The sequence below is a fragment of the Ovis aries genome, chromosome 11, assembly GCF_016772045.2.
Source record: "Ovis aries strain OAR_USU_Benz2616 breed Rambouillet chromosome 11, ARS-UI_Ramb_v3.0, whole genome shotgun sequence".
NCBI classification, from domain to species: domain Eukaryota; kingdom Metazoa; phylum Chordata; class Mammalia; order Artiodactyla; family Bovidae; genus Ovis; species Ovis aries.
The window spans coordinates 33,754,515-33,778,813 of NC_056064.1; the positions used below are offsets into that span (position 1 = coordinate 33,754,515).

General features: G+C 49.6%; 1 protein-coding gene and 1 non-coding gene across 7 annotated transcripts in view; both read right to left on the minus strand.

Annotated features, from left to right (window-relative positions):
- SLC47A1 (solute carrier family 47 member 1) overlaps positions 1-12,594 on the minus strand; it is a 29,350-nt gene extending 16,756 nt beyond the window's left edge. For all 6 annotated transcript variants that reach the window (XR_009595339.1, XM_012185792.4, XM_042255718.2 and 3 more), the window contains exons 1-4: positions 12,046-12,594; positions 4,064-4,165; positions 2,458-2,526; positions 825-973 (exon numbers count right to left, since the gene is read on the minus strand). Coding sequence is in view for 5 of the 6 variants with exons in the window: in XM_012185792.4 (XP_012041182.4) it covers positions 825-973; positions 2,458-2,526; positions 4,064-4,165; positions 12,046-12,579 (854 nt within the window). In the remaining variant the exon portion in view is untranslated. The remainder of the gene's footprint in view (positions 1-824; positions 974-2,457; positions 2,527-4,063; positions 4,166-12,045) is intronic.
- Positions 12,595-21,213: 8,619 nt separating this feature from the next.
- Positions 21,214-21,320, minus strand: LOC114117140 (U6 spliceosomal RNA). Its single transcript, XR_003590924.1, has one exon. It is a non-coding gene; the product is annotated as a U6 spliceosomal RNA (small nuclear RNA).
- Between the last annotated feature and the right edge of the window lie 2,979 nt (positions 21,321-24,299).

Genomic DNA, 24,299 nt, shown 5'->3' on the forward strand with positions numbered 1-24,299 from the left:
CAGAGCCACTGGTTGAGCAGAAAGTCACAAAAGGTCTTTATCAACTAAACCAGCGGCTCTCAAACCTTGTGTCACATTTTAGAATCATCTAAAAGAGCTTTGAAAGACATGGACACCCAGGCTGCACCCCAGGCCAATTAAACCAGAATGCTAGGGACTTCCCTGGTGATCCAGTAGCTAAGACTCTATGCTCCCAACTCAGGGGGCCCAGGTTCGATCCCTGGTCAGGGAACTAGATCCTGCAACTAAAGATCCCACAGGTGGCAACCAAGATCAAAGATCTCATATGCAGCCAAATAAATAAATATTTTAACAAACAAATGAAAAGAACAAAATGCTGGAGGAGGGCACCAGGTCGGGGGGGTGTTGTTGTTGTTGTTGTTTTTCTGCCACACCATGCAGCTTTCAGGATCTTAGTTCCCCAACCAGGAATCGAACCTAGCCCTTGGCAGTAAAAGCACAGAGTCCTAACTGCTGCACCACCAGGGAATTCCCCAGCGGTGGGCTTTAAAAGCATTCAGGTGATTTTAATATTGACTAGGGCCAAAAATCACAAAACCGGGAACCAACACCATGAACCACCATTTCACGTGGAGGGTTTTTGCAGATCATATTTCACCCAAAACTATTTACCTGAAAGTTACCCAAATAAGGAGCGGGTATGTTATCCCACGGGCCAGGTATGGAGAATCGGCTGAGGACAGCTTAACTCACTCCTGGTGCGTGGCCTGTCCCTGGCCTTGGGAACCCCCCGAGCCTGAACCTGGCCGGCACCATCTTTCTGCCGGGATGGACCTATCCTGCTGGGGGGTGGCCCATCTCACCTGGACACGGCTGGGTCCTGCCTGCAGAGCAGCAGGATGAGCTGGGTGTTGAGGAAGAGCGCCCAGCAGGGAAGACAGCAGAGCAGCAGCACCAGCACGCCCCGCTGCAGGATGACGCCCACATGCTTCTTGTTCTGGCTCCCAAACGTCTGCATGCACAGTCAAAACCAACATATTAACACAGAAACGGCACCCTCGCTGTCCCCCAGAGGCCTCCAATCACGCCCCATGGGAGACAGATGGCCGCAGAGACTGCTACATTTTAGGTATCAGTGGTTCTCAAACGCAGCTGCTCATCAGAATCACCTAAGGAACATTTCCTATATCTCTGATATTTCATTGTTAGGGTATAGAAACACAACAGGTTTCTGCATATTAATTTTGTGTCCTAGAACTTTACCAAATTCATTAATGAGCTCCAGGTGCTTTCTGGTGGCATCTTTAGGATTTTCCATAGCATCATGTCATCTGTAAACAGTGACAGTTTTACTTCTTCCTTTCCAATTGGGATTTCTTGTATTTCTTTTTCTTCTCTGATTGCTATGGCTGGGACTTCCAATACTATGTTGAATAAAAGTGGAGCAAGAGGGCATCCTTGTCTGATTCTGATCTTAGAGGAAAAGGTTTCAGCTTTTCACCACTGAGTATGTTAGCTGTGACCTTATCATTGTTTGGTCGCTCGGTCATGTCTGACTCTTTGCAACCCCGTGGACTGCAGCACACCAGGCTTCCCTGTCCTTCACCATCTCCTGGAGTTTGTGCAAACTCATGCCATTGAGTCAGTGGTGTTATCTAACCATCTCATCCTCTGCTGCCCCCTTCTCTTGACTTCAATCTTTCCCAGCACCAAGGTCTTTTTCTGTATGGTCTTTATTATATTGAGGTACGTTCCTTCTGTGCCTATTTTCTGAAGAGTTTTTTATCATAAATGGATGTTTAATTTGGGGAACATTTTTAAATCATTGATTACAGAGGCTTGATAAAGATAAGTCTGGACTTAACCGGTCCAGAGTAGGTCCCAGACACCAACAATTTGTAAAATTTCCCCATGTCCATGTAATCCTAATGTGCAGTCAGGGTGGCCTCACCTGGAAACCTATTAGAAATATGATGTCCTGGGCCTCCCCCTCCCCAGACCTACTGATGCAGAAACTTGGGGATCGGGGAGGCACTGGAGCCAGCTCCCATTGCTTACAAAACCCACCATGCACATCCCTCCCCAGCCAGCTCAGTGACATCTTGGGCAGCTTAAAATTAGCCACTGGGACCAGCATACACAACCAGTCAGGACACTCCCCATCCACCCCCGAGACCTGGTTCTTCAGGCTTATGGCTGGTGGGGGGCCCCCAAGTGACTCTGACACACATGCACGTTTGAGGACCCCTGGACATACCGAGCTCCACAATGTTGGAAGTGATAAAAGGGACTTTTACAAAACATCCCCTATCTGTCAAGACGTAGCAGTAGGGCTGTCACGCAGAAAAACACCACTTCCCAGACCAGAGAGACCTGCGGCCACACTTTGGAGGCAGCAGGAGAGCTGAGAAATGTGGCAAGGGTTTGCCCTGGGGGTCTCTGCCCTCCAACTGGGGTGGGGCAGGGGGAGTAACCTGACCTGGGGCTGCCACTCACCTGGGAGATGAGCGTGTCACAAGCAGAAGACAAGCCGAACCCCACCGAGACACCAGTAACGTTGACCACCTGGGAACAAACCAGGGAGGAGGCTGGGGGCAGGTTCCCCGTCTGCCCATCAGAGCCCCGGGGCCCTCAGCACTCTGCCCGGAGCCTGTGTGCAGACCTCCCCGTGCCCTGAATTAGACAGACACAGTGCTGGGAGGAAAGGACAGTCAAGGCCGTGGTGACCACACTGCATTAGTCTTTCTTAGGCATTTGTTCCCCAGGTCTTGGGCATCTTTTTCCCAGGTTCTGAGGACCATGAACTCTTTTAAGGGGCCTGCGGCATGGCACAGAGCAGTCCTGGGTGAGCCCACTTGCTAGTGACCAAGGATGACCCAAACAACGCCCTGAAGGACTCTGTGAGAGCAGGAGCAAGTCTCAGAGCCAAGACTCAGGCCTTCCAGCATCCACAGCACCCCCAAACCCAGGAAGTCTGAGGCCCTGCCTGCCTCCACCTGCTACCCCTCGAGTCTACAGGAGGCACCAGGGACAGCAGTCCCCGCCAGGCCCAGCCCAGAAGCACCAGCTTTCCTGCACTTCCGTGGCCAAGAAGGATCTGTGGGAAGCTTGCTGAGCTCCCCAAATATCCAAACATCAGAGACCAAAAAGGATAATTAAACCAGGGTTGTCCATGCTGCTCCCTGAAAGCAAAGCAAGCCACGAGCCCCTGGGGATGGTTCAGAGCACCTTGCAGGCTCAGAGGTGGCAAGTTCAAATGCCCGATGGACCAGGTGTGGGAGGCCGATGCGTGCCTTTCAGAGCACACACCTGCAGCAAGAACTTCAGCGAAACATCTGCTGGCCCAAGTGAGCAGGCCGGCAGGGCCCCCAGGCCAGCAACCACGGCTGAGGCCAATGACGCCTCTCTGTGGCTGTGGGGCTCACATCTGGGGTACAGAGAGGACTGGTTTTTTAAATTTTTATTATTTAATTTTTTAAAGTTTTATTATTATTTGGGGGGGTGGGCTAAGCTGGGTCTTTGTTGTGGAGCAACAAGGGATCCCCACCAGGGATCCAGCTCATGTCCCCTGCCCTCAAAGGCAGATTCTTAACCACTGGACTACCAGGGAAGTCCCTCCTCCCGGTTTCAGGTTTGGACCTGGGCACCCAGGGTTTCATATTCTGGCATCTCGGGATAAGAGACAAATCAAGAGCTGGGGGAAGGGGGAGGGTTTCTACTGGTGAACAATTCTCTTCTCCCAGATGTGGGGTCAGGGTGGGAGCCAGAGCTCCAGTGATGGCAGACTAGTTGGCGTGGCAGATAGAATTCTGGCCCTCTAGAGACGCCCCATGCGGAGCCTGGCACCTGAGGAGACACATACCTGGGGCAGCTCCCTGGGGAAGGAGAGGCAGGCTGAGGATGGAAACATGGTCACAGCCCTGCCCACACCTGGAGATTAGTTCAGTGAAACCCCTTTCAGACCAGTGGCCTCCAACAGTGAGAGATTCAGACACATACGTGTCTTCCCTGAAAACCCTAAACTCTGATCATCTGTAAGAGCCGCAGGAGCAAATGAACACAGACGGCTTCCTAGCTCGGAGCTGGCCAGCCCCGTACGTACAGCAATTGCCAGTGTGACAGCGTCCAGCTCCAGCTTCCCCAGGTGCCCGCAGAACACAGAGCTCACAAAACCAATGAGGAACACCATCAGCTGGGCCAGGAACTGGGAAGAGACGGAAAACACGAGGCTGCAGGCGAGGGCCACCATGGCAGTGGAAGGAAGGGGCAGGCCTCCCAGGTGACCCCACCCTCCCGGGTGGGCTCCGACCAGAGGTAAGGAGGTCTGGCTTGCACGGAGCCTCCGCCAGCTCTCACAGGCAAACGAGCAGCCTCAGGTGGACTTCTTGAAAAATATGCAAGTTCATTTGCTACCACCAGTATCATGTTTCTGAGAACTTCCAACTTTTAAAATTATTTTTCACTGTAGATTCTCATACTGTAGATGGCATGCCTATTTTCCCTGAAATTTCTAGAGGCTGCCTCCTGGGATGACCCCATTGTTATTTCAGATTCCTCCTGAGGGCTGAAGAGAACAGCTTTCAACTGCCAACAGAACAGTCCATGGAGAGGAACTCCCGAGGCAGACCTGAGGCTGCCTCAGTGGAAGGCCAGTGGGGTCTGGAACGATGGGGCAAATCGTTACCAGCCTGCCGAGCATCTCAGATTCCACAAAGCCTCCAATATGAGGGCAAATGCAGCTTGGGGAACATGGACTCATTCTCCCTCACCATTCCAGAACTTCCTGCCTCACCTCTGGACACTGACTTATCTCCTCAGGTTAATTTAAAACCACCTTCTGTGACCTGCCAGACCCTGGAGGTGCAGGACTTCCCGGGAAGCCCATCGGCCCCACACGCCCCTCTCAAAGTGCACACCCTGGGTTCAGGGAGCTTGTGCAGGTCCAGCCAGCACTGCTGCCGTTCAGTCCTTTGAGGGCGAAAGCTCCTCTGGTGAGCTCAGGCGAGGCTCCCAGTGACCCTCGTCCTCACCTCTGTCGACCCATACTGCCATCGGCCAGTGCCGCAACCACCCAAGATTGCCACGTGGGCACTGGACCTGGCCCTGCTGGTGACGGTACAGGTGACTGCCTGCTTTCCCTCCCTGCACCTGGGGACAGACAGGTGCATCTCCACAGGTGGACCCACATCGACAGACCATGAGAGGCCTGCGTGCATGTGCGTGTGCGGGGGCGAGGGTGCAAACATCTCCACATCGAATTCCAAACCTCAACCCAGCTCCTGCTTCCCCCACTGCAGAGACCAAAGTTGCGCACTGCAACTAGAGAGAAGCCCCCGCCCAGCATGCTAGAGAAAGGCCCACACAGCAATGAAGAGCCAGCACAGCCAAAAATATAGAAATTTTGAAAAAGGTTGATATGAAAAACCCAATTCTGTAGACCCTAAAGTCAGAACCAGGGGCCCCCGTAGGCCTGTTCCCAGGAACTGGCCATGACTAAGTGCTGTCCCCACCCCACAGATATTCTGTGGTTTCATTCACAGAGTTGGTGTCTCTTTGATTGTGAATTTATATTAACTGTAAAGGGCACAGGGCCCTTATTTGGGTAAATTCAGCATCACTATCAGTCTTTTCAGTTTTTTTTTTAAGCCTTTTTGTGCGTAAACTACGTCTACTTCTGCTTTATTGACTATGCCAAAGCCTTTGTCTGTGTGGTTCACCACAAACTGGAAAATTCTTCAAGAGACGGGAATACTAGACCACCTTACCTGCCTCCTGAGAAACCTGTATGCAGGTCAAGAAGCAACAGTTAGAACCAGACATGGAAAACTGGACTGGTTCCAAATCGGGAAAGGAGTACGTCAAGGCTGTATACAGTCACCTGCTTATTATTTCACTTATATGCAGAGTACATCATGAGAAATGCTGGACTGGATGAAGCACAAGCTGGAATCAAGATTGCCAGGAGAAATATCAATAACCTCAGATATGCAGATGACACCACCCTATGGCAGAAAGTGAAGAGGAACTAAAAGCCTCTTGATGAAAGTGAAAGAGGAGAGTGAAAAAGTAGGCTTAAAGCTCAACATTCAGAAAACTAAGATCATGGCATCTGGTCCCATCACTTCATGGCAAATAGATGGGGAAACAATGGAAACAGTGAGAGACTTTATTTTGGGGGCTCCAAAATCACTGCAGATGGTGACTGCAGCCATGAAATTAAAAGAGACTTGCTCCTTGGAAGAAAAGCTATGACCAACCTAAACAGCATATTAAAAAGCAGACACATTACTTTGCCAACAAAGGTCCATTTAGTCAAAGCTATGGTTTTTTCAGTAGTCATGCATGGATGTGAGAGTTGGACCATAAAGAAAGCTGAAGAATTGATGCTTTTGAACTGTGGTGTTGGAGAAGACTCTTGAGAATCCCTTGGACTGCAAGGAGATCAAACCAGTCCATCCTAAAGGAGATCAGTCCTGAATATTCATCGGAAGGACTGATGCTGAAGCTGACACTCCAATCCTTTGGCCACCTGATGCGAAGAACTGACTCATTGGAAAATACCCTGATGCTGGGAAAGATTGAAGGCGGGAGTAGAAGGGGACAACAGAGGATGAGATGGTTGTTTGGCATCACTGACTCAACAATGGACAGGAGTTTGAGCAAGCTCTGGGAGTTGGTGATGGACAGGGAAGCCTGGCATGCTGCAGTTCATGGGGTAGCAAAGAGTCGGACACGACTGAACTGAACTGAACTGTCATAAACTGTTGCAAACGATAGTCATAGGTCTGTTTTCCCCTTTTTCATCGGACTTCAATATTTCCAGAACCGTGTCTGGTCAACTCCACAGGCCACATGTAAGCTGTTTCTGCGGCTTCACAGGAAAATGCATGGTCAGGTCTCTGGGCTGCTTCCCAGGTTTTGCTGATACAAAGCACACTGCACAGAATGTCTTTCTTACTTGGGTGGGGCCAGACATTTTCTTAGGGTGAATGCCCAGTGCACGGGTGGGATCAGCTGACCCTCTCAGAGCAGAGGCTGGGAAATCTAGCTGAGCTAATCCATGAGTGCCTGTGTGTGTGTCTGTGCGTGCATGAGTGTGTGTGTGTGTGCTCAGTCATGTCTGACTCTTTGTGACCCTATAGGCTGTAGCCCTCCAGGCTCCTCTGTCCATGGGATTTCCCAGGCAAGAATACTGGAATGAGTTGCCATTTCCTCCTCTGGGGGATCTTCCTGACCTAGGAATCAAACCCACTTCTCATGCAGAGCTAATCCACTCAACTGTTGAGTTGAAGGTGGGTCATCCCAGTGGTACAGTCCTTGGATGGCCAGACTTCCCACACCCCAGCCTCAGGGGCGGCGGGGGTCCCAGCTCCAGAGTTCACGTTTGCTAACCACACACCTGAGATCACCTGAGGATGTTGGTCAGAAGACCCATGCCCAGTCCCACTTCAAGAGACAGAGTCCAGATGTCCATGGGGCTGAGGGATCTGTCTTTCAGCATTCTCCACCCCCCACCCCACTATACTCATCCAATCAAGAGGGGGCCGTCAAGGACCAGACCTACAGAACCTACAGGGCTTGCTGCTGGGCCCACAGGTTGTTCCCCCAGCACCTCAGACTCCTGCCTGGGGTTCAGACAGGGCTAAGTGGACAAGAGAGATGGCCGGGCTGTCTGTGCATGTCTCTGCCTCCTGTCATGGAGACCCTCATTTTCTGGCCAGGAGGCTTTGGGAGAGTGACCCCTGGGGCTGGCTGCCAGAAGGACAGAGGGTGTGAGCCTGCCTGGTGTGCCCAGTCAAAAAATGGACCAAAGTCCAAAGAAGACATACAGATTGCTAACAAACACATGAAAAGATGCTCAGCATCACTCATTATCAGAGAAATGCAAATCAAAACTATAACGAGGTACCATCTCATGCCAGTCAGAATGGCTGCTATCCAAAACTCTACAAGCAATAAATGCTGGAGAGGGTGTGGAGAAAAGGGAACCCTCTTACACTGTTGGAGGGAATGCAAACTAGTACAGCCACTATGGAGAACAGTGTGAAGATTCCTTAAAAAACTGGAAATAGAACTGCCATACGACCCAGCAATCCCCCTGCTGGGCATACACACTGAGGAAACCAGAATTGAAAGAGACACATGTACCCCAATGTTCATTGCAGCACTGTTTATAATAGCCAGGACGTGGAAGCAACCTAGATGTCCATCAGCAGATGAATGGATAAGAAAGCTGTGGTACATATACACAATGGAGTACTACTCAGCCATTAAAAAGAATACATTTGAATCAGTTCTAATGAGGTGGATGAAACTGGAGCCTACTATACAGAGTGAAGTAAGCCAGAAAGAAAAACACCAATACAGTATAATACATATATATGGAATTCAGAAAGATGGTAACAATAACCCTGTATGCGAGACAGCAAAAGAGACACAGATGTATAGAACAGTCTTTTGGACTCTGTGGGAGAGGGAGAGGGTGGGATGATTTGGGAGAATGGCATTGAAACATGTATATTATCATATGTGAAACGAATCGCCAGTCCAGGTTCAATGCATGATACAGGGTGCTCGGGGCTGGAGCACTGGAATGACCCAGAGGGATGGGATGGGGAGGGAGGTGGGGAGGTGTTCAGGATGGGGAACACATGTATACCCATGGCTGATTCATGTCAATGTATGGCAAAACCAATACAACATTGTAAAGTAATTAGCCTCCAATTAAAATAAATAAATTTATATTAAATAAATTTGAAATTGAAAAAAAAAAAAGAAGGTCGACTCTCGTCCACTCCTTTGGAGCACCGAGTACAGGCCAAGCACGGAAGCATAGATCTGAGTAAGGTGAACACCATGGCTCCAGCCCCACCCCAGGGAACCCAGGGCATCACAGGGAAAGATGTTCAACACGGAACAACACAGTGGATCACACAAGACGGGCACTGCAGATAACACAGGAGCTCAGGAGTCACAGAAGTTTCTGCCGAAACCTGGATGGTGAGCAGGCAATTGAAAGGGCCCTGTCTGTCTGGGAGACCGTTCCAGGCAGGAGGGGGTGGGATGTGAGGGATGGCTGGGGCTGGGAAAAGGTGAGGGCAGGGGGCAGTTGGATTTGTGGGCTGTTAATTCCCTGATCAGGGACTGAAACTGGGCCCTTGGCAGTGAAAGCTCCAAGTCCTAACCACTGGACTGCCAAGGAGCTCCCACCTTCGGCCAAGGTCATTTTCTGCCCCCAGCAAGTCTGCTCCTGCGACATCTTACCTAAGGTCACTGAACACCCCCAGCTCCTCATTCCCCACCGACAGGGTAACAGTCAGAGACCAGCCTGCAGGTCCGTGGGCAGGAAGCCAGTCTCTCAGATGCCCTTCTGCTTGGAGGGCATTGTCACTAGTCTTTGTCCTTCAGCCCTAGACCCCCTCAACTCTCTCCCAGGTGAGCCTGTTTCCATGGAGATGGAAACCAGGGCCCTCTGTCTGGGCCTGGCTACCCCAGATCTTTTCTGTCCTCACCAATGCACTGCACAGCCTGTGTCCCTGAGGAGCACGCAGTCCCTCTTTGAGATTATTCTTCAGGACTGACAGTTCAGTCTGGCGAAGAGAAGCTAATGACGAGGAGAAAGCTCAGCTGAAACACCTGAGGCCAGGTAACTTCAACAACTGCCTTCCTGCCCCAACAAACGCACAGTTTACCTAAATCTTTAAAGGAAAATGTGGCCCAGCCTCTGTTCAGATGTGCACGGCTCATCTCACATGCTTGCCTTTGTGTTCTGCATTATTCTCTCTTTACAGCCCTCATTTAAAGCTCACTGCAGGTGTGGTAAGTCCTAGTCCCTCAACCCGATTCCTACATTGGATCCTCGTGGGTCACTGTTGACATGAGAGGCCTGGAAGGGACAGGGTGAACCGGAGACAGAAAATCAGAGAGAGGAGCCCCAGACCAGGGTCCTACCTAATGGATGGGGGACCCTCAGAAAGTGAAGAGGGGGACCCTGAGCAGGCAATGAGGGGCACCTCTCCCCTCCCTTGTGCCCCCAGGAAACAGAAAACCCAGAGAAGAGGGGAACAGAGACAGAGAGGGACCAAGAGGAGCCCATATACAACCCAATTAAACCGGTGTCAGAACTCTACGACCCGACTGCATAAAGCAGTCAGACAGAAACAGTCCCACAAACGGCTGCAAGGAACATTTCCCAACTCTCCGGTTATTTCAGATCATTTCAGAGACTTTTCCTTTGTCTCGGTTTTCTGTTTTTTCTACAAGGAACATAGATTATGCTTACCATTAACATCGTCACAGGCACACACACACAAGTGTACAGAGAGAAAGGGAAGGGGGCTGCATGTCAGCCATGTGCTCACCATCCCTGCAGACCGACAAGGGGACTGGGTGACTCTGGGGGCTAGCAGAGACAGGGGCCTGCCCTGGGAGTGGCTGCATCTCAGAGGCTACCTTGTTTAATTATTCATTTTCGGGGTGGTTTTAGTGATAAAGAACTCACCTGCCAATGTAGGAGACATAAGAGATAAGTTTTCGATCCCTGGTCAGGAAGATCCTCTGGGGGAAGGAAATGGCAACCCACTCCAGTGTTCTTGCCTGGGAAATCCCGGGGACAGAGGAGCCTGGCGGCCTATGGTCTATGGGGTCGCAAGACACAACGGAAGCAACTTAGCAGAGCAATAGCAGCTTTGCGTGTTTAGTTGCTCAAGTCGTGTCTGACTCTGCGACCTCATGGACCCAGGCTCCCCTTCCTTCCAGGGGATCTTCTCAACCCAGGGATGGAACCCGCATCTCCTGCACTGGCAGGCAGATTGTTTACTGCTGAGCCACTTGGGAAGCCTTACAGAGACCTTTCTCACAGTAACCTGTGCGATACTGTGGGGCCAAGCATGGTATTATTATCCGAATTTTATGGATGGATTAACTGAAGCCGGAAGAGGTTACCAGCTGACTCAGGTTCACATAGCCATTTCCTAACCTCCCTTCTGAGGTCAAAGCAGAGAACTGGACCCACAAGTAAGATTCCTAACCAGGTGTTCTTTTCCCTCTGGCTGCAACAGCTCCCCGCTACATGGATTTTCAAGCCATGGCTTTCTCCCGGCCTCATCCATGCCACCTGATACAATACAATGGGCATCCCAGGATCCCACGAACAGTGGGGTCACCATCATGTCACTCCTGTCTGCCTCAGCCTCTGCAGGTGCAGAACGTCTCATCACCCCAGAGCCCAACAGCTTGTGCGTTAGTCGCTCAGTTGCGTCTGACTCTTTGTGACCCTGTGGACTGTAGCCCACCAGGCTCCTCTGTCCATGGGATTCTCCAGGCAAGAATACTGGAGTGGAGAACCATTCCCTTCTCCAGTCCAAAAGCTTATTCTCCCCTGAGAACCATCTCAGGTTCTTCTTGTCTGAAGAAAGGGCTCCCTTACCCTGTTGATTTGAAAATCACCCAAACTGGCAGGAGAACAATGATGAGATTCTGGTTTGTGGGTGTTGTGGTTTCAGAATTCTAATTACCTTTAAATAGAAAACACAGAAAGAGTCCTAAACTGACAATGATAATGGAGGAAAAAAAAAACACACACACAAAAAAAAAACCAAAAAAAACCCTCAGCCCCAAAGAGAACCACATCAAAAACGTTTTAAACACAAGACTTGGGGAAGGGCGTGTGAGGCAGGATGCCGCTAGTTTCCTTGGGCAGAGGCCTGAAGATGTGGGTCTAAAAGACACCGCTCCCCGCCTGGAGTTACTCCAGAGACGCACGTTCACGGCCGGAATCGACGGCTAGTTTTCGGTGTTCTCCGCAGTGTTTTGCGGTTCTGGTGGCTTCCGCCTGCTCCTCGGCAGCCCTCCTCCAGAGAAGGCTCCGGAGCGGGAGACTGGACGCGGCCGGTCCCACTCCCTAGCTGTCCAGCCGCACAGGGCGGCCAGCGCGGCCCGGGCGCACGCGAAGGCGCCCGGACCTGCCCGCCTCCAGGCTCCCGGGACCGTGGCCCCGCGCGCGCCCGCCCACCGCCTCCTGCTAGCTCTGCGCCCCGGGACCCCCGCCCCCGGGACCAGCCCCCGGTGAGGCCCCCTACTCACCGCGGGGCCCGCCAGGAACAGGAGCGCCCCCAGCTCCCGCCGGAGGTCGGCCAGCCGCAGACAGCGCGGCGCGCGGCGCTCCGGGCTGAGCGCCCGGGCTCCCGGCCCGGGTGTAAGCTCCTCGGCCGCCTCCATGTGCCGGGCGCCGGCCACGGGGAGCGCGCAGGAGGCCGAGGGGAGGACGGGCCGGGCCAGCCGCGCTCCAGTCCCCGCCCTGGGCCGCCCGCCGCCCACCTTGGGCGCGCCCCCGCCGCCCGGCCCAGGTCGCCCGCTTCGCTGGCAAAGGCCTGCCAACTCCGGGACTCCGAATACAAAGTTGAAGGAAGCTCCGGAAAGAAACAGAAAGTGGAAAGCGCGGCGGGGGCTGGGTCCTCGGGCCCTCAGGAGCCAGGCTTGCCGGCTCCGCGCCTCCCAGGGCTTGGGGTGAAAGCCTCGTGGAAGCGCTGGCAGGTTGGCCGCTGAGGGTCCGCACCCGCAACCAGACACCTCCGGCTCCGGAGCGCCTTCTCTGCGCACAGGGCTGGGAGACCGCATAGGACTTGACTGTGCGGACGCTCTTCTTCCCTCCCCACCCCGCCCGCGCGCGCCCGTTCGTTAACTTAGACTCTGCCAGGATAGCGCACAAGGCCACATTTTCAAGCTCCAGGACTCAGGTTCTCTGGTCTTGGATGTTTATCCAACAGCTGGGTAAGGGTATTGGTTTTTTAAATGCTCCGTAAGAGAGTTGTGAGTTAAGTTTTATTGTGGGCAAAATGAGGATTATAGCCTGGAAGGTGACATTTCAGAGCGCTCTGAGGAACTCCTCCAAAAATGGGAGGTGGGGGTAGAGGGGCGTCAGTACTATGCACTATTTTAGTGAACGGGCCAGTGTGCAGTCAAACACACTCTTTGGCAAAGGTTTGCTGCTGGTCAGGAGCAGATGTCCCCCTTCATGATTTTAGTGTTTTTCTAGACATGAGGAGATGCAAAAATTAGGCTCATAAAATCTTCTCCTGAGAATATCTTCTGAAGGCTTGTTCTGCCAGGATTTTCCCAGAGCAGACAGCCTCATTCCTGATCTCCACTCTGAAATCCTTTCAGGGTGTGATGAAGGTTGGGGCTGCAGTGGCCAGTGACTGCATCCTGGTAGAGGCAAACGGCCAGTGCCGAGTGTTTGTTGGCAAGGGGACCAAGAGGCTGTGTGTCAGCAAACCTGGGCTCCGGAGACACCACCAGGGTCTATGGGGAGAGCACCAGCAACTTGCTGGTCCCTCAGAGCCTCAGTTTTCCCATCTGTGAACTCGAAACCATATCTACAACCGCCCTTTGTGGTGAGGATTAAATGAGATGGTATGGTCCAGTGGTTGGAACTCTGCACTTTCACTGCCAGTGACAAGGGTTTAGTCCTCCCCTGCGGAACTAACATCCCTCAAGTCAGGTGGCCAAAAGTATCTTTTTTTAAAAAAATGAGATGGACTAAGTGCTCTCAGCCTGGTTGGTACAGGGTAATGGCCTAAGAAAAGTTAGCCACCAAAACAAGAGTGATTTCAGTAACAGTCAAAGTTCATTCTGTTTTAATAGGCCCAACTTTACAAAAAGGAAAACATAAATCCTGAGAGGGTCACACAGTTGGAAGTCTGGCTTCAGGGATTTACAAGGTCATGAGTGTTCTGCCTCCGCATCTGTCTTCCCGCCCTCTTATCTTAACCATTTAAAAAATTAATTTATTTTATTTTATTTTATTGGGTGCGTGGAGTCTTGCCTTCATTGAGGCATGTGGGATCTTAGTTCCATGAGTCTTTCATCGCGGTGTGCAGGCTTCTCTCTAGTTGCAGCGCTCGGCTTAGTTGCCCGGCAGTGGCATGCGGTATCTTAGTTCCCCCACCAGGGATCAAACCTAAGTCCCTTGCACTGGAAGGCAGATTCTTAACCTGGACCACTATGGAAGTCCCCTCCCTACTATTTGCTCTTCACTACTCAGCCTCATCTTTCTCTGTAGGCAGCCCCTTTTTGCTTGTTCAGGAGGGTAGCCTCCCCCAATCCTCATTCCCATCTTTCCTACCTTGTGATCCAGATAATAAGACCCTCCCCACCTCTCTTCGGTACCAAACAAACTAAAAACGGAGAAAATTGGTTGGCCCTGTTTAGGTTTCCTGCCCGCCTTTGCCACCCTGGCCAGGGAAATAGGGTCTTGTTTGGCTGGACCCAAAACCTTCGGCTCAACTCTGCACCAGAAAGGTTGGGTGCTGTCTGTCACTGGCAAGAGTCCCACCAGAGTTACATGGAGGGTCCCACCAGACAAAAATGCTAGGATGTATGCTAGATCTCCAAGCCCAGCTCTTTAATAGTCTTCTGGTATCCCGGTCAACGTTAGAAGTCATGAAACAGAAATGTGATGTATAACTATTGAGAAGAGATCAAAGCATCGTTCATGGTTATAATTCCAGATGGTCCAAAGGAATTACATGGGGATAAAGCTAATAGGATTAATTAAAGGAATTTTAAAGGTTGCTACACTTAAGTCCTTCAACAGATATGATCAGTCCTTTAGGTTGGTAATAACATATATGAGAATACTGGACGGAGAAACGGCTCTTTCATGATTGTTGTTGTTTAGTTGCTCAGTTGTGTCCGACTCTTTGTGACCCCATGGACTGCAGCACGCCAGGCTTCCCAGACCGTCACCATCTCCTGGACCTTGCTCAAACTCATGTCCATTGAGTCGGTGATACCATCCAACCATCTCATCCTCTGTCATCCCCTTCACCTCCTGCCTTCAATCTTTCCCAGCATCAGGGTCTTTTCCAATGACTCAGTTCTTCACATCAGGTGGTCAAAGTATTGGAGCTTCAGCTTCAGCATCAGTCCTTCCAATGAATATTCAGAGTTGATTTCCTTTAGGATGGACTGGTTTGATCTCCTTGCTGTCCAAAGGACTCTCAAGAGCCTTCAAATAAACCCTCCTATGACATGGAGCATTCCCAACTCTTTAAAGGGCTGTGGGGAATTCCCTGGTGGTCCATTGGTTAAGAATCCTCCTGCCAACGCAGGAGACACAGGTTCAATCCCTTGTCTGGGACGTTTCCACATGCAGTGGAGCAACCGAGCCCACTCACCACAGCTACCGAGCTAGGGAGCCACAACTAGAGAGTAGTCCACACGCAGCAACAAAGACCCGGGGCAGCCCAAAATTAATTAATCAGTTAATTTTTTTAAATAAAGTACAATGGTACTGTGTACAGGGACTTCCTTCCAAAGAGCACACCATGGAAGGGTGTGTGTGTGGAGGGGGAGATAGTGACTTTATAGCAGAGAAACCTGGCAAAAATGACCTCAGCCCCATGACCAAGGTTAACATCAACAGTGATAAATCAGGCTCATAGTATGTACTTAAGTATGTACCTAGGGGTGCTGTAACTGGTGGCTTAAACCAACAGCAGTATTTTCTCTCATAGTGCTGAAGGCCAGAAGTCTAAAATGCAGGAGCTGACAGGACTGGTTCCTTCTCTGGGGCTCAGGGAGCATCTGCTCCAGGGCTCTCTCCTGGCTTCTGGGAGTTGTTGGCATCTCTTGGCCCCTGGCAGCATAATTCCAACCTCTGCCTCTGTGTCTGTTTTCTCTCCTTAAAGGACACCAGTCCCTGGATCAGAGCCCACCCTAACCCATGTGACCTCATCTTAACCTCATCACATCTGCAAAGACCCTATTTCCAAATCAGGTCACATCCTGAGGTTCCGGGGGACAGGGATTTTGGGGGAGGAGGGCATCTTAATAGGATGTAATGAAAATGGCACTTTATCTCTGTGGTCTTCCTCCCCAAAACCATAACCCTCCAGTCTAATCATCTGAAAAACATCAGGCAAATCCCAATGGAGAAATATTCTACGAAAATAACTGATAAGCACTCTTCAAATCTGTCAACATCAACCCAAACAAGAACATTCTGATAAACTGTCACAGTCAAGAGGAGCCTAAGGTAAATGAGGGCAGAACGTGCCATGGTGCTTGAGTGGGACCCTGGGACAGAAAAGGGACCTTAAGCAAGAACTAAGGAATCTGAGTTAAGTATGGACTTTGGTTAGTAATAATATATCCATAGCAATTCAGCTCCCGGAAGTTATTGTTTACACAGACCCATAGCACCCCCTGACCACTGCTAGAGCCAATAGCTAGAAAACACCCTCCAAAGATTCACCTCTGACAGCAGGTAAAACCACTGAGTAGTGGTGGGGGATTTGGGGAACACTTTGAAGTTGTCTACTTGCGAAGCTACCCTTGTAGCTTTCACCCGTCTTCTGTGGGTTACATTTCATAGGGAATAACATGCCTACAAAACTGTTTACCTGTCTCTGTCTTGGTGTCTTCCATTTTTCATCCACTGGGATTAAAAGAATCAAAGTGAAAGGCTCTCTGGCCAGAGCACAGGCATTTCCGTGCTGTGTGCTCATGCGTGCTAAGTCGCTTCAGTTGTTCTGTGGCAGAGCTTCAGAAACAATGCCTGAAGGCTTCCCTGCTGGTCCAGAGGTTAAGAATCTGCCAGCCAATGCATGGGACACAGGTTCAGTCCCTGGTCTGGGAAGCTTCCATGTGCCCGAGAAGCAACTGAACCCCTGTGCCACAGAGCCCTCGAGCCACACCCACTGAAAGCTGTGCTCTACAACAAGAGAAGCCGCTGCGATGAGAATCCCATGCACTGCAACTAGAGAGCAGCCCCTGCTCACTGAAACTAGAGAAAGCCCGCATGCAGCAACAAGGATGCAGTGCAGCTAAAAATAAATACATACATTAAAAAAATTCATAACAAGAATCTTAACATGAAATATGCCGTGCCAAGTTGCTTCAGTTGTATCCGACTCTTTGTGACCCCGTGGACTGTAGCCCACCAGGCTCCTCTGTCCATGGGATTCTCAAGGCAATACTGGAGTGGGTTGCCATTTCCTTCTCCAGGGGATCTTCCCAATGCAAGAACTGAACCCGAGTCTCCCACATTGCAGGCAGATTCTTTACCATCTGAACCACCAGAGAAGCTCCAGGAGAGGAGGTAATCTGGAGGTAATTAACATGTCATGAGGTCACGAGGGTGGAACTTGACGAGAGTGGTGGCTCTAACAGGGGAAGAGAGATCTCCGGACCCACGCACAACCGAGAAAGGCCCTTCGAGGACATAGCAAAATGGCGGCTGTCCACACGCCAGGAAGAGAATCCTCACCGGGAACTGGGTCAGCTGGCACCTTCTCTGCGAATTCCAGCCTCCAGAACTGTGACAAAGGTAATTTCTGTTGTTTAAGACACTCTGTCTTTGATGTATTTTGTAATGGCAGCCCAAGCTGACTAATACAACGGCCATAAGCACGTTATATCACTGCCTGTGATCTTATGTAACAACACTCTTTCCATCACATCACCAACCCCCACCTTAATCCAGGACTCTGGCAAGTGCTTTCCTCTGGGAGTTCATAATCCTCGAAACCACCCTGGACGGGTTACTAATCTGTTTCTTCAGGGGGTTAGTTCACCGAGTCTGTCAGCTGAGTAACTTGCCCAGGGCTAAGTGGCTAATGAGTGGCAGAGGAGGAGTCTGCAAGTTACTTCTGCCTGGTTCCAGAGAAGGTGGAATAAAAGCTCATAATTTTACATCAGGTGATGAGGTGATAGGACTATCCAACTCTGCTCATCTGCTCACCTGTCACCCAGAAAATGGGTTGTGGGTATCTGTTGTTTCTAGGAACAAAACACTGAACTTGCAGAAATTCCATGGAGTCAGATGGGAGAAATGGCTCAGAAATGAAGACGTCGTTTCTCCACTGCCAGGGAGCATCCTAGCCCCTCGAGACTATAAAATGTATGTATTTATATTCATGTGGGTTGTTTCATTCTTCCCTCTGAGGAGCCTCAAATTTATGTAGGAGAGCATCTGCAGATCACCCGGAGATGTTTTTAAAAGCATCTCACATGTACAGATGTGAGAGTTGGATCATAAAGAAGGCTGAGCGCTGAAGAATCAGTGCTTTCAAACTGTGGTGCTGAAGAAGGCTCCTGCGAGTCCCTTGGACAGCAAGGAGATCAAACCAGTCAACCCTAAAGGAAATCGGTCCCGAATATTCATTGGAAGGACTGTTACTGAAGCTGAAGCTCTACTACTTTGGCTACCTGATGCGAAGAGCTGGCGCATTGGAAAAGACCCTGACGCTGGGAAAGACTGAGGGCAGGAGGAGAAGTAGGTGACAGAATGAGATGACTGGATGGCATCATCGAATCGATGGACATGAGTCTGAGCAACAAACTCCATGAGACAGTGAAGGACAGGGAAGCCTGACGTGTTGCAGTCCCTGGAGTCACAGAGTCAAACACACCTGAATGATGAACAAGGGGTCAGTGGCGCTGGGGTGGGGTCTGGGTCTTGCATTTCTCCTCCCAGGCAGTCTCTGCTGCAGGTTTGAGGACCACACGCAGAGTAATAAGGCTGAAGAGAAGACTAGAGTGTTAATGCTGGATGGGCCTTAATGAGTGTCCATTGTGTCCTATTTATTTATTTGGTTGTGCTGGGTCTTAGTTGTGGCATGTGGGATCTAGTTCCCTGACAAGGAATGGAACCCAGGCCCCCTCCATTGGGAACCCAAAGTCCTAGCTACTGGACCCCCAGGAAGTCCCTGATATTGAAACAGGAGGGAAGGATCGGGGCATGACCTAGGTGACTCAGAGGCCTAGACCTTGATCCTCAGTATTTGCTAACTGTAACACATCAGCAAGCTAAATGACACACCCAGAGGCACCATGAGAGTTCTAAAGTCAACCATCAAAGATCAAAAAGACTATGTATGAAGCAGGGGACCCAAAGCTCTGGGACAACCTAGAGGGATAGAGTAGAAAGGAAGGCGGGAGGGGGATTCAGGATTGGGGGGCACATATATACCTATGGCCGGTTCGTGTTGATGCATGGCAAAAACAATCACAATATTGCCAAGTATCCTCCAATTAAAATAAATAAATGTATTTTTTTTAAAAACAGAATAGTGAAGAACTTGGGAAAAAAAACAAAAACAAAAAGTGAGTGGTAGCCCAATCCCTGGAAATCTCTGCCCCTTCCCCAGAACAACTGGAATAATCTTCCCCTCATTAGCCTGTGGTTTAGCCTGTGAAACCACCCAGGCCTTGAAAGCTCACCACATGACATCTCCAGGCCGTACTCACCCTCTGACACAGCCCACACTCTGTCTGTGGAGTGTGATTCTCTAAATAAATCCACTTGTTATCTATCATTTTGTCTCTCACTGAATGCTTTCTGCGATGAGACATCAAGGACCTGAGCTTCATTAGGTCCTAAAACCAGGTCTGTGATCTTGGTTGGAAGACTGGGTTTTGGCCAAGTTCAAGTCCCTATCTGAGGGAAATGGTTTCAACATTAAACTGTACTTGATTTTCTCCTGTTACTCTGTCTCTCTTAGACCAGCCAGAAGAACCTAGAAGGGCAGAGGAAATCATTTTTCTCCCTGACAGAGTCTTTCGTCAAGAAAAAGCCGCTTCTCACCCAGCCAGCTCTTCCCTAGAGATGCCATCCCAGCGTGTAAACACTTCTGAAGTGCCAAACAAAGAGACAATTCGTTAACACAACTTTGTGAATCAGCTATACTCTGGTATAAAATTTAAGATTTGTTTAAAGAGGCAATTTGATCATTTCAAATTTTACTATCAAAACTCATACTTGTACAGTTTGTATCAGTACTATGCTAACATTATTATAGTGTTGATTCAGTTTCAAAGAAAAATGAACACTTCAGATCTCTAAGATCTCAGGAAATAAGATATTTTATTTTTTTTGTTTTTCAGCCTTGCTGTGCGGCCCACAGGATCTTAATTCCCTAACCACGGATTAAACGCACAGTCCCTGAATTGGAAGTGTGGAGTCTTAACCAATGGACCACCAGGGAAGTCCAACACATTTAATTTTATGAAATTATGTTTTATAATTTATATTTGCATCTTTGTAGAGAGAAGCATACTTTTTAAAGTATATCATGTTATTATAAATTTATGGCAGGAGGGGACTGAAAATACAAAGAGAAAGAGGAAACATGCAAACTGTCTAACAAAGAAGAGCTTGTTCTTATATATATATATATTTTTTGGATATTATTTCTTTTTTTTTTTTTTAGTTTTTAGTTTTTATTTTTTAAATTTTAAAAACTTTAATTCTTACATGCATTCCCAAACATGACACCCCCTCCCACTTCCCTCCCCATAACATCCTTCTGGGTCATCCCCATGCACCAGCCCCAAGCATGCTGCATCCTGCGTCAGACATAGACTGGCAATTCAATTCACATGATAGTATACATGTTAGAATGTCATTCTCCCAAATCATCCCACCCTCTCCCTCTCCCTCTGAGTCCAAAAGACCGTTATACACATCTGTGTCTCTTTCCCTGTCTTGCATACAGGGTCGTCATTGCCATCTTCCTAAATTCCATATATATGTGTTAGTATACTGTATTGGTGTTTTTCTTTCTGGCTTACTTCACTCTGTATAATCGGCTCCAGATTCATCCATCTCATCAGAACTGATTCAAATGAATTCTTTTTAACAGCTGAGTAGTACTCCATTGTGTATATGTACCACAGCTTTCTTATCCATTCATCTGCTGATGGACATCTAGATTGTTTCCATGTCCTGGCTATTATAAACAGTGCTGCGATGAACATTGGGGTACATGTGTCTCTTTCAATTCTGGTTTCCTCGGTGTGTATGCCCAGAAGTGGGATTGCTGGGTCATAAGGTAGTTCTATTTGCAATTTTTAAGGAATCTCCACACTGTTCTCCATAGTGGCTGTACTAGTTTGCATTCCCACCAACAGTGTAGGAGGGTTCCCTTTTCTCCACACCCTCTCCAGCATTTATTGCTTGCAGATTTTTGGATCGCAGCCATTCTGACTGGTGTGAAGTGGTACCTCATTGTGGTTTTGATTTGCATTTCTCTAATAATGAGTGATGTTGAGCATCTTTTCATGTGTTTGTTAGCCATCCGTATGTCTTCTTTGGAGAAATGTCTATTTAGTTCTTTGGCCCATTTTTTGATAGGGTCGTTTATTTTTCTGGAGTTGAGCTGCATAAGTTGCTTGTATATTTTTGAGATTAGTTGTTTGTCAGTTGCTTCATTTGCTATTATTTTCTCCCATTCAGAAGGCTGTCTTAAAAATATGGAACGCTTCACGAATTTGCGTGTCATCCTTGCGCAGGGGCCATGCTAATCTTCTCTGTATCGTTCCAACTTTAGTATATGTGCTGCCGAAGCGAGCACTTGTTCTTATATTTTTAAATTCATCCTAGTATCAAATCCTGGCGGTATTAATATTTCCTGGGTTATAGTTAAAATAATGATGTAGCCCTTTATTTTAACACGTTACTATTTACAATATGCCAACCCCTGCAACGATTACATAATGGTGAAAGTGTTAGATGACTACTTGAAAACAGACGAGGGTCACATCGCTTTCCAGAAATTCTCCCAGAGGCGCTCAAACAAGAAGGCTCCGCATTCGCTTCGCTGGAGGGAAAAAGATGCTCGCGGTTAACGGCCCTCTTCGGCTGGGTTCTCCTCTGGCGCCCTCTGCTGGCCGCTGCAGTCCAGCTTCCTCCTTGCTTGGTTCCCACCTGTGGTCGGAACCCCGACCTGGGGGCCAGTTGGCAGGCCCAAGTAGGGGATCTTGGTAGGGTTTTGCAGAGCCTTGTCCCAGCACATAGTGCACAGAGTGTCTGGGTCAGAGGGGAGGCAGGACACGCTGTGGTTCCGCTGATGCAATCCTCTTTTACTGAGAAGGGGGTTTGGCCTTGGAAATAGCAATAACCTTAGAAAAGTCATTCTGATCACAGCAGGAGGGTCTGTAGTGTCTGAAGCGCCCTGTGTAAATCCACCCCCTCAGTTCTCTCGTTTGTCCTCTGAGCCAGGAACCCTGGTGGCTCCCACTTTACAGACAAGGACATAGGCACTGAGTGTGTGTGTGTGTTAGTTGCTTAGTGGTGTCCAACTCTTTGTGACCCCATGGCCTGTGGCCTGCCAGGCTCCTCTGCCCATGGAATTCTCCAGGCAAGAATACTGGATTGGGTAGCCGTTTCCTCCTCCAAGGGATCTTCCCAACCCAGGGATTGAACCCGAGTCTCACTTCTTTTGCATTGCAGGCAGATTCTTTACTGCCTGTACCAAGTGCTGAGAGGTGACAGTAATTGTCCAGGTCATACTGAGGCAGGGCCAGGCTCCAGATGGGCATACTGGATTCCAGATTCTTCACTGTTGATGAAAAGTGAGAAAATGCAGACAAATATCTCACCACCCTAGAGAAGCAATGCTGACAATCTGGTGTGTTCTTCTCCAGCCTTGTGGAGCAGGATGTGTTTTGTACAAATGAGATCTCCTTCTGCCGTCTGCTCAGAACACTTGAAGGTATGTCCAGGTTTTCCTCGGCTGCTTTCATCTCCCTTCTCCACCGCTGTCAGTTCAGTGTGTCCCCTGGAGAATGTGTGTTCCCTGGAGCACAGAGTCGGCAGACCTCATGCTGTTTCTTTCAGCTTTCTAGAGTTGTCTCCGCAAAGGGCAGCTCTAGTGAGCTGGGTCGCAGGAAGCCCTCTGTCCTGGTCATGTCCCCCAGGACTAAGGTCACCCCTTGAGCCAGGCTGCCCCTCACAAGGTGGGGAGTGGCACTGACACCTGAAGATTGGGGTAATGAGTTTCAAGTTCAAGTGGGCATGGGGAGGAAAGAGGAAGCAGGTCGAAGACCTTGGTTTGTGCTGCTGAGACCTTGCGGGGCCTTCCCAGAACAGATCCCCTCCTCCTCTGCTATAGTTCCTCTGTGAAGTTCCCAGATTACAACATCTCAGGAATACTTCCTGAGTTTGCAGATGTTAAAAACCACCACCAAATGGGAGAAACTCACACATGATTAATTGCCCCAGACCTACAGGGACTAAGGACTGATACTGTGAACCCCAGTGACCCCACCTTGTGACCTCACCATCAACCAATCAGAGAATTGCAAACGAGCTGACCACAGACCCTGGGAATGCCCTCCTTCCCCTGGCCTTTCTAAATGCTTTCCTGGGACTTCCCTAGTGGTCCAGTGGCTAAGTCTCCATGCTCCCAATGCAGGGGGCCTTGGTTCATTTCCTGGTCAGAGAACTAGATCCCCCATGCTACAGCTGCAACTTAAGATCACGCATACCGCAGAGCAGATTCTGCAGGTCCTGCGTGCTGCCACTAAGACGTGGTACTGCTAAATAAATGAATATATTTTTAAGATGTTTGCCGAAACCCTTCAGGGAGTTCGGCGTTTGAGGATGACACAAGCCACCCATCCCCCTTGCTCAATCCTGCAATAAACCTTTCTCTGCTCCAAATGCCTCCATTTTAGTTTGTTTGGCCTCAGGCACACAGACTCGCACGACTTATGCTCAGCCTACTTACTGGGAGGCAGGTTCTGATGCCCAACACCATTGCATCTCCTGCAGCCAGGGATGCCAGGGTGCATCCAGAGTCCTTCAGAGAGTGCCAGTCTCCTGAGTCCAGCAGCGGCAGCCTCCAGGGACTCATCCTCCCCAGGAGCCCCAGCCCCAGAGTCCTGAACAGCACAGTCACCTGAGGTTGGGAGGGATGGGGTGCCTTGTCCACCCTGGGCGTGCAGACCTGAGGGAAGGCGTGGGTCCCAGCACTTGGGGACAGAGAGGGCCCGTGGCAGGGTCACTCCACAGGAACCATGGACGTTTGTCCAGGCCAAGGTTTCCAGGGACCCTGCAGGGAGACAGCTGGGGAATAAACAACCTCTGAGAGCCTGAATATACACATGGATGATAGCCAAACCAGTATAAAAATAGAGCCCAATTCACAGTGGGCAGCAGCACGCCCAGGAAACCAAACCCTTATCGACAGTGACCAGCCTAGGAAGGCAGCCTGTCATCTCCTATAAAAACCTGGAAGCTAAACAACCCCTGTAACAGTGGGTCTCAAACACCCCACCTCTGATCAGTAACTGGCAGCTTTTCCAACTATTGTCCCTGTTGCCAACTCAGGACAAGCCAGTGGTTACAGCTCTCCCAGAGTTGGTGTGTCTCCCACCCACAGTCCTACATGTTAACATGCAGAGTATGTGTCTACATATTTTGTGTGTTTAAAGTTTTTGTGCAACTTGCTTTATTTTTCCAGAGAGAAAAAATTTTTTCTTTTACTTAGTAATTCATTTTCTGATGTTGTTTTTCATTTATGAAAAAATTTTAAACAAAATAAATACAA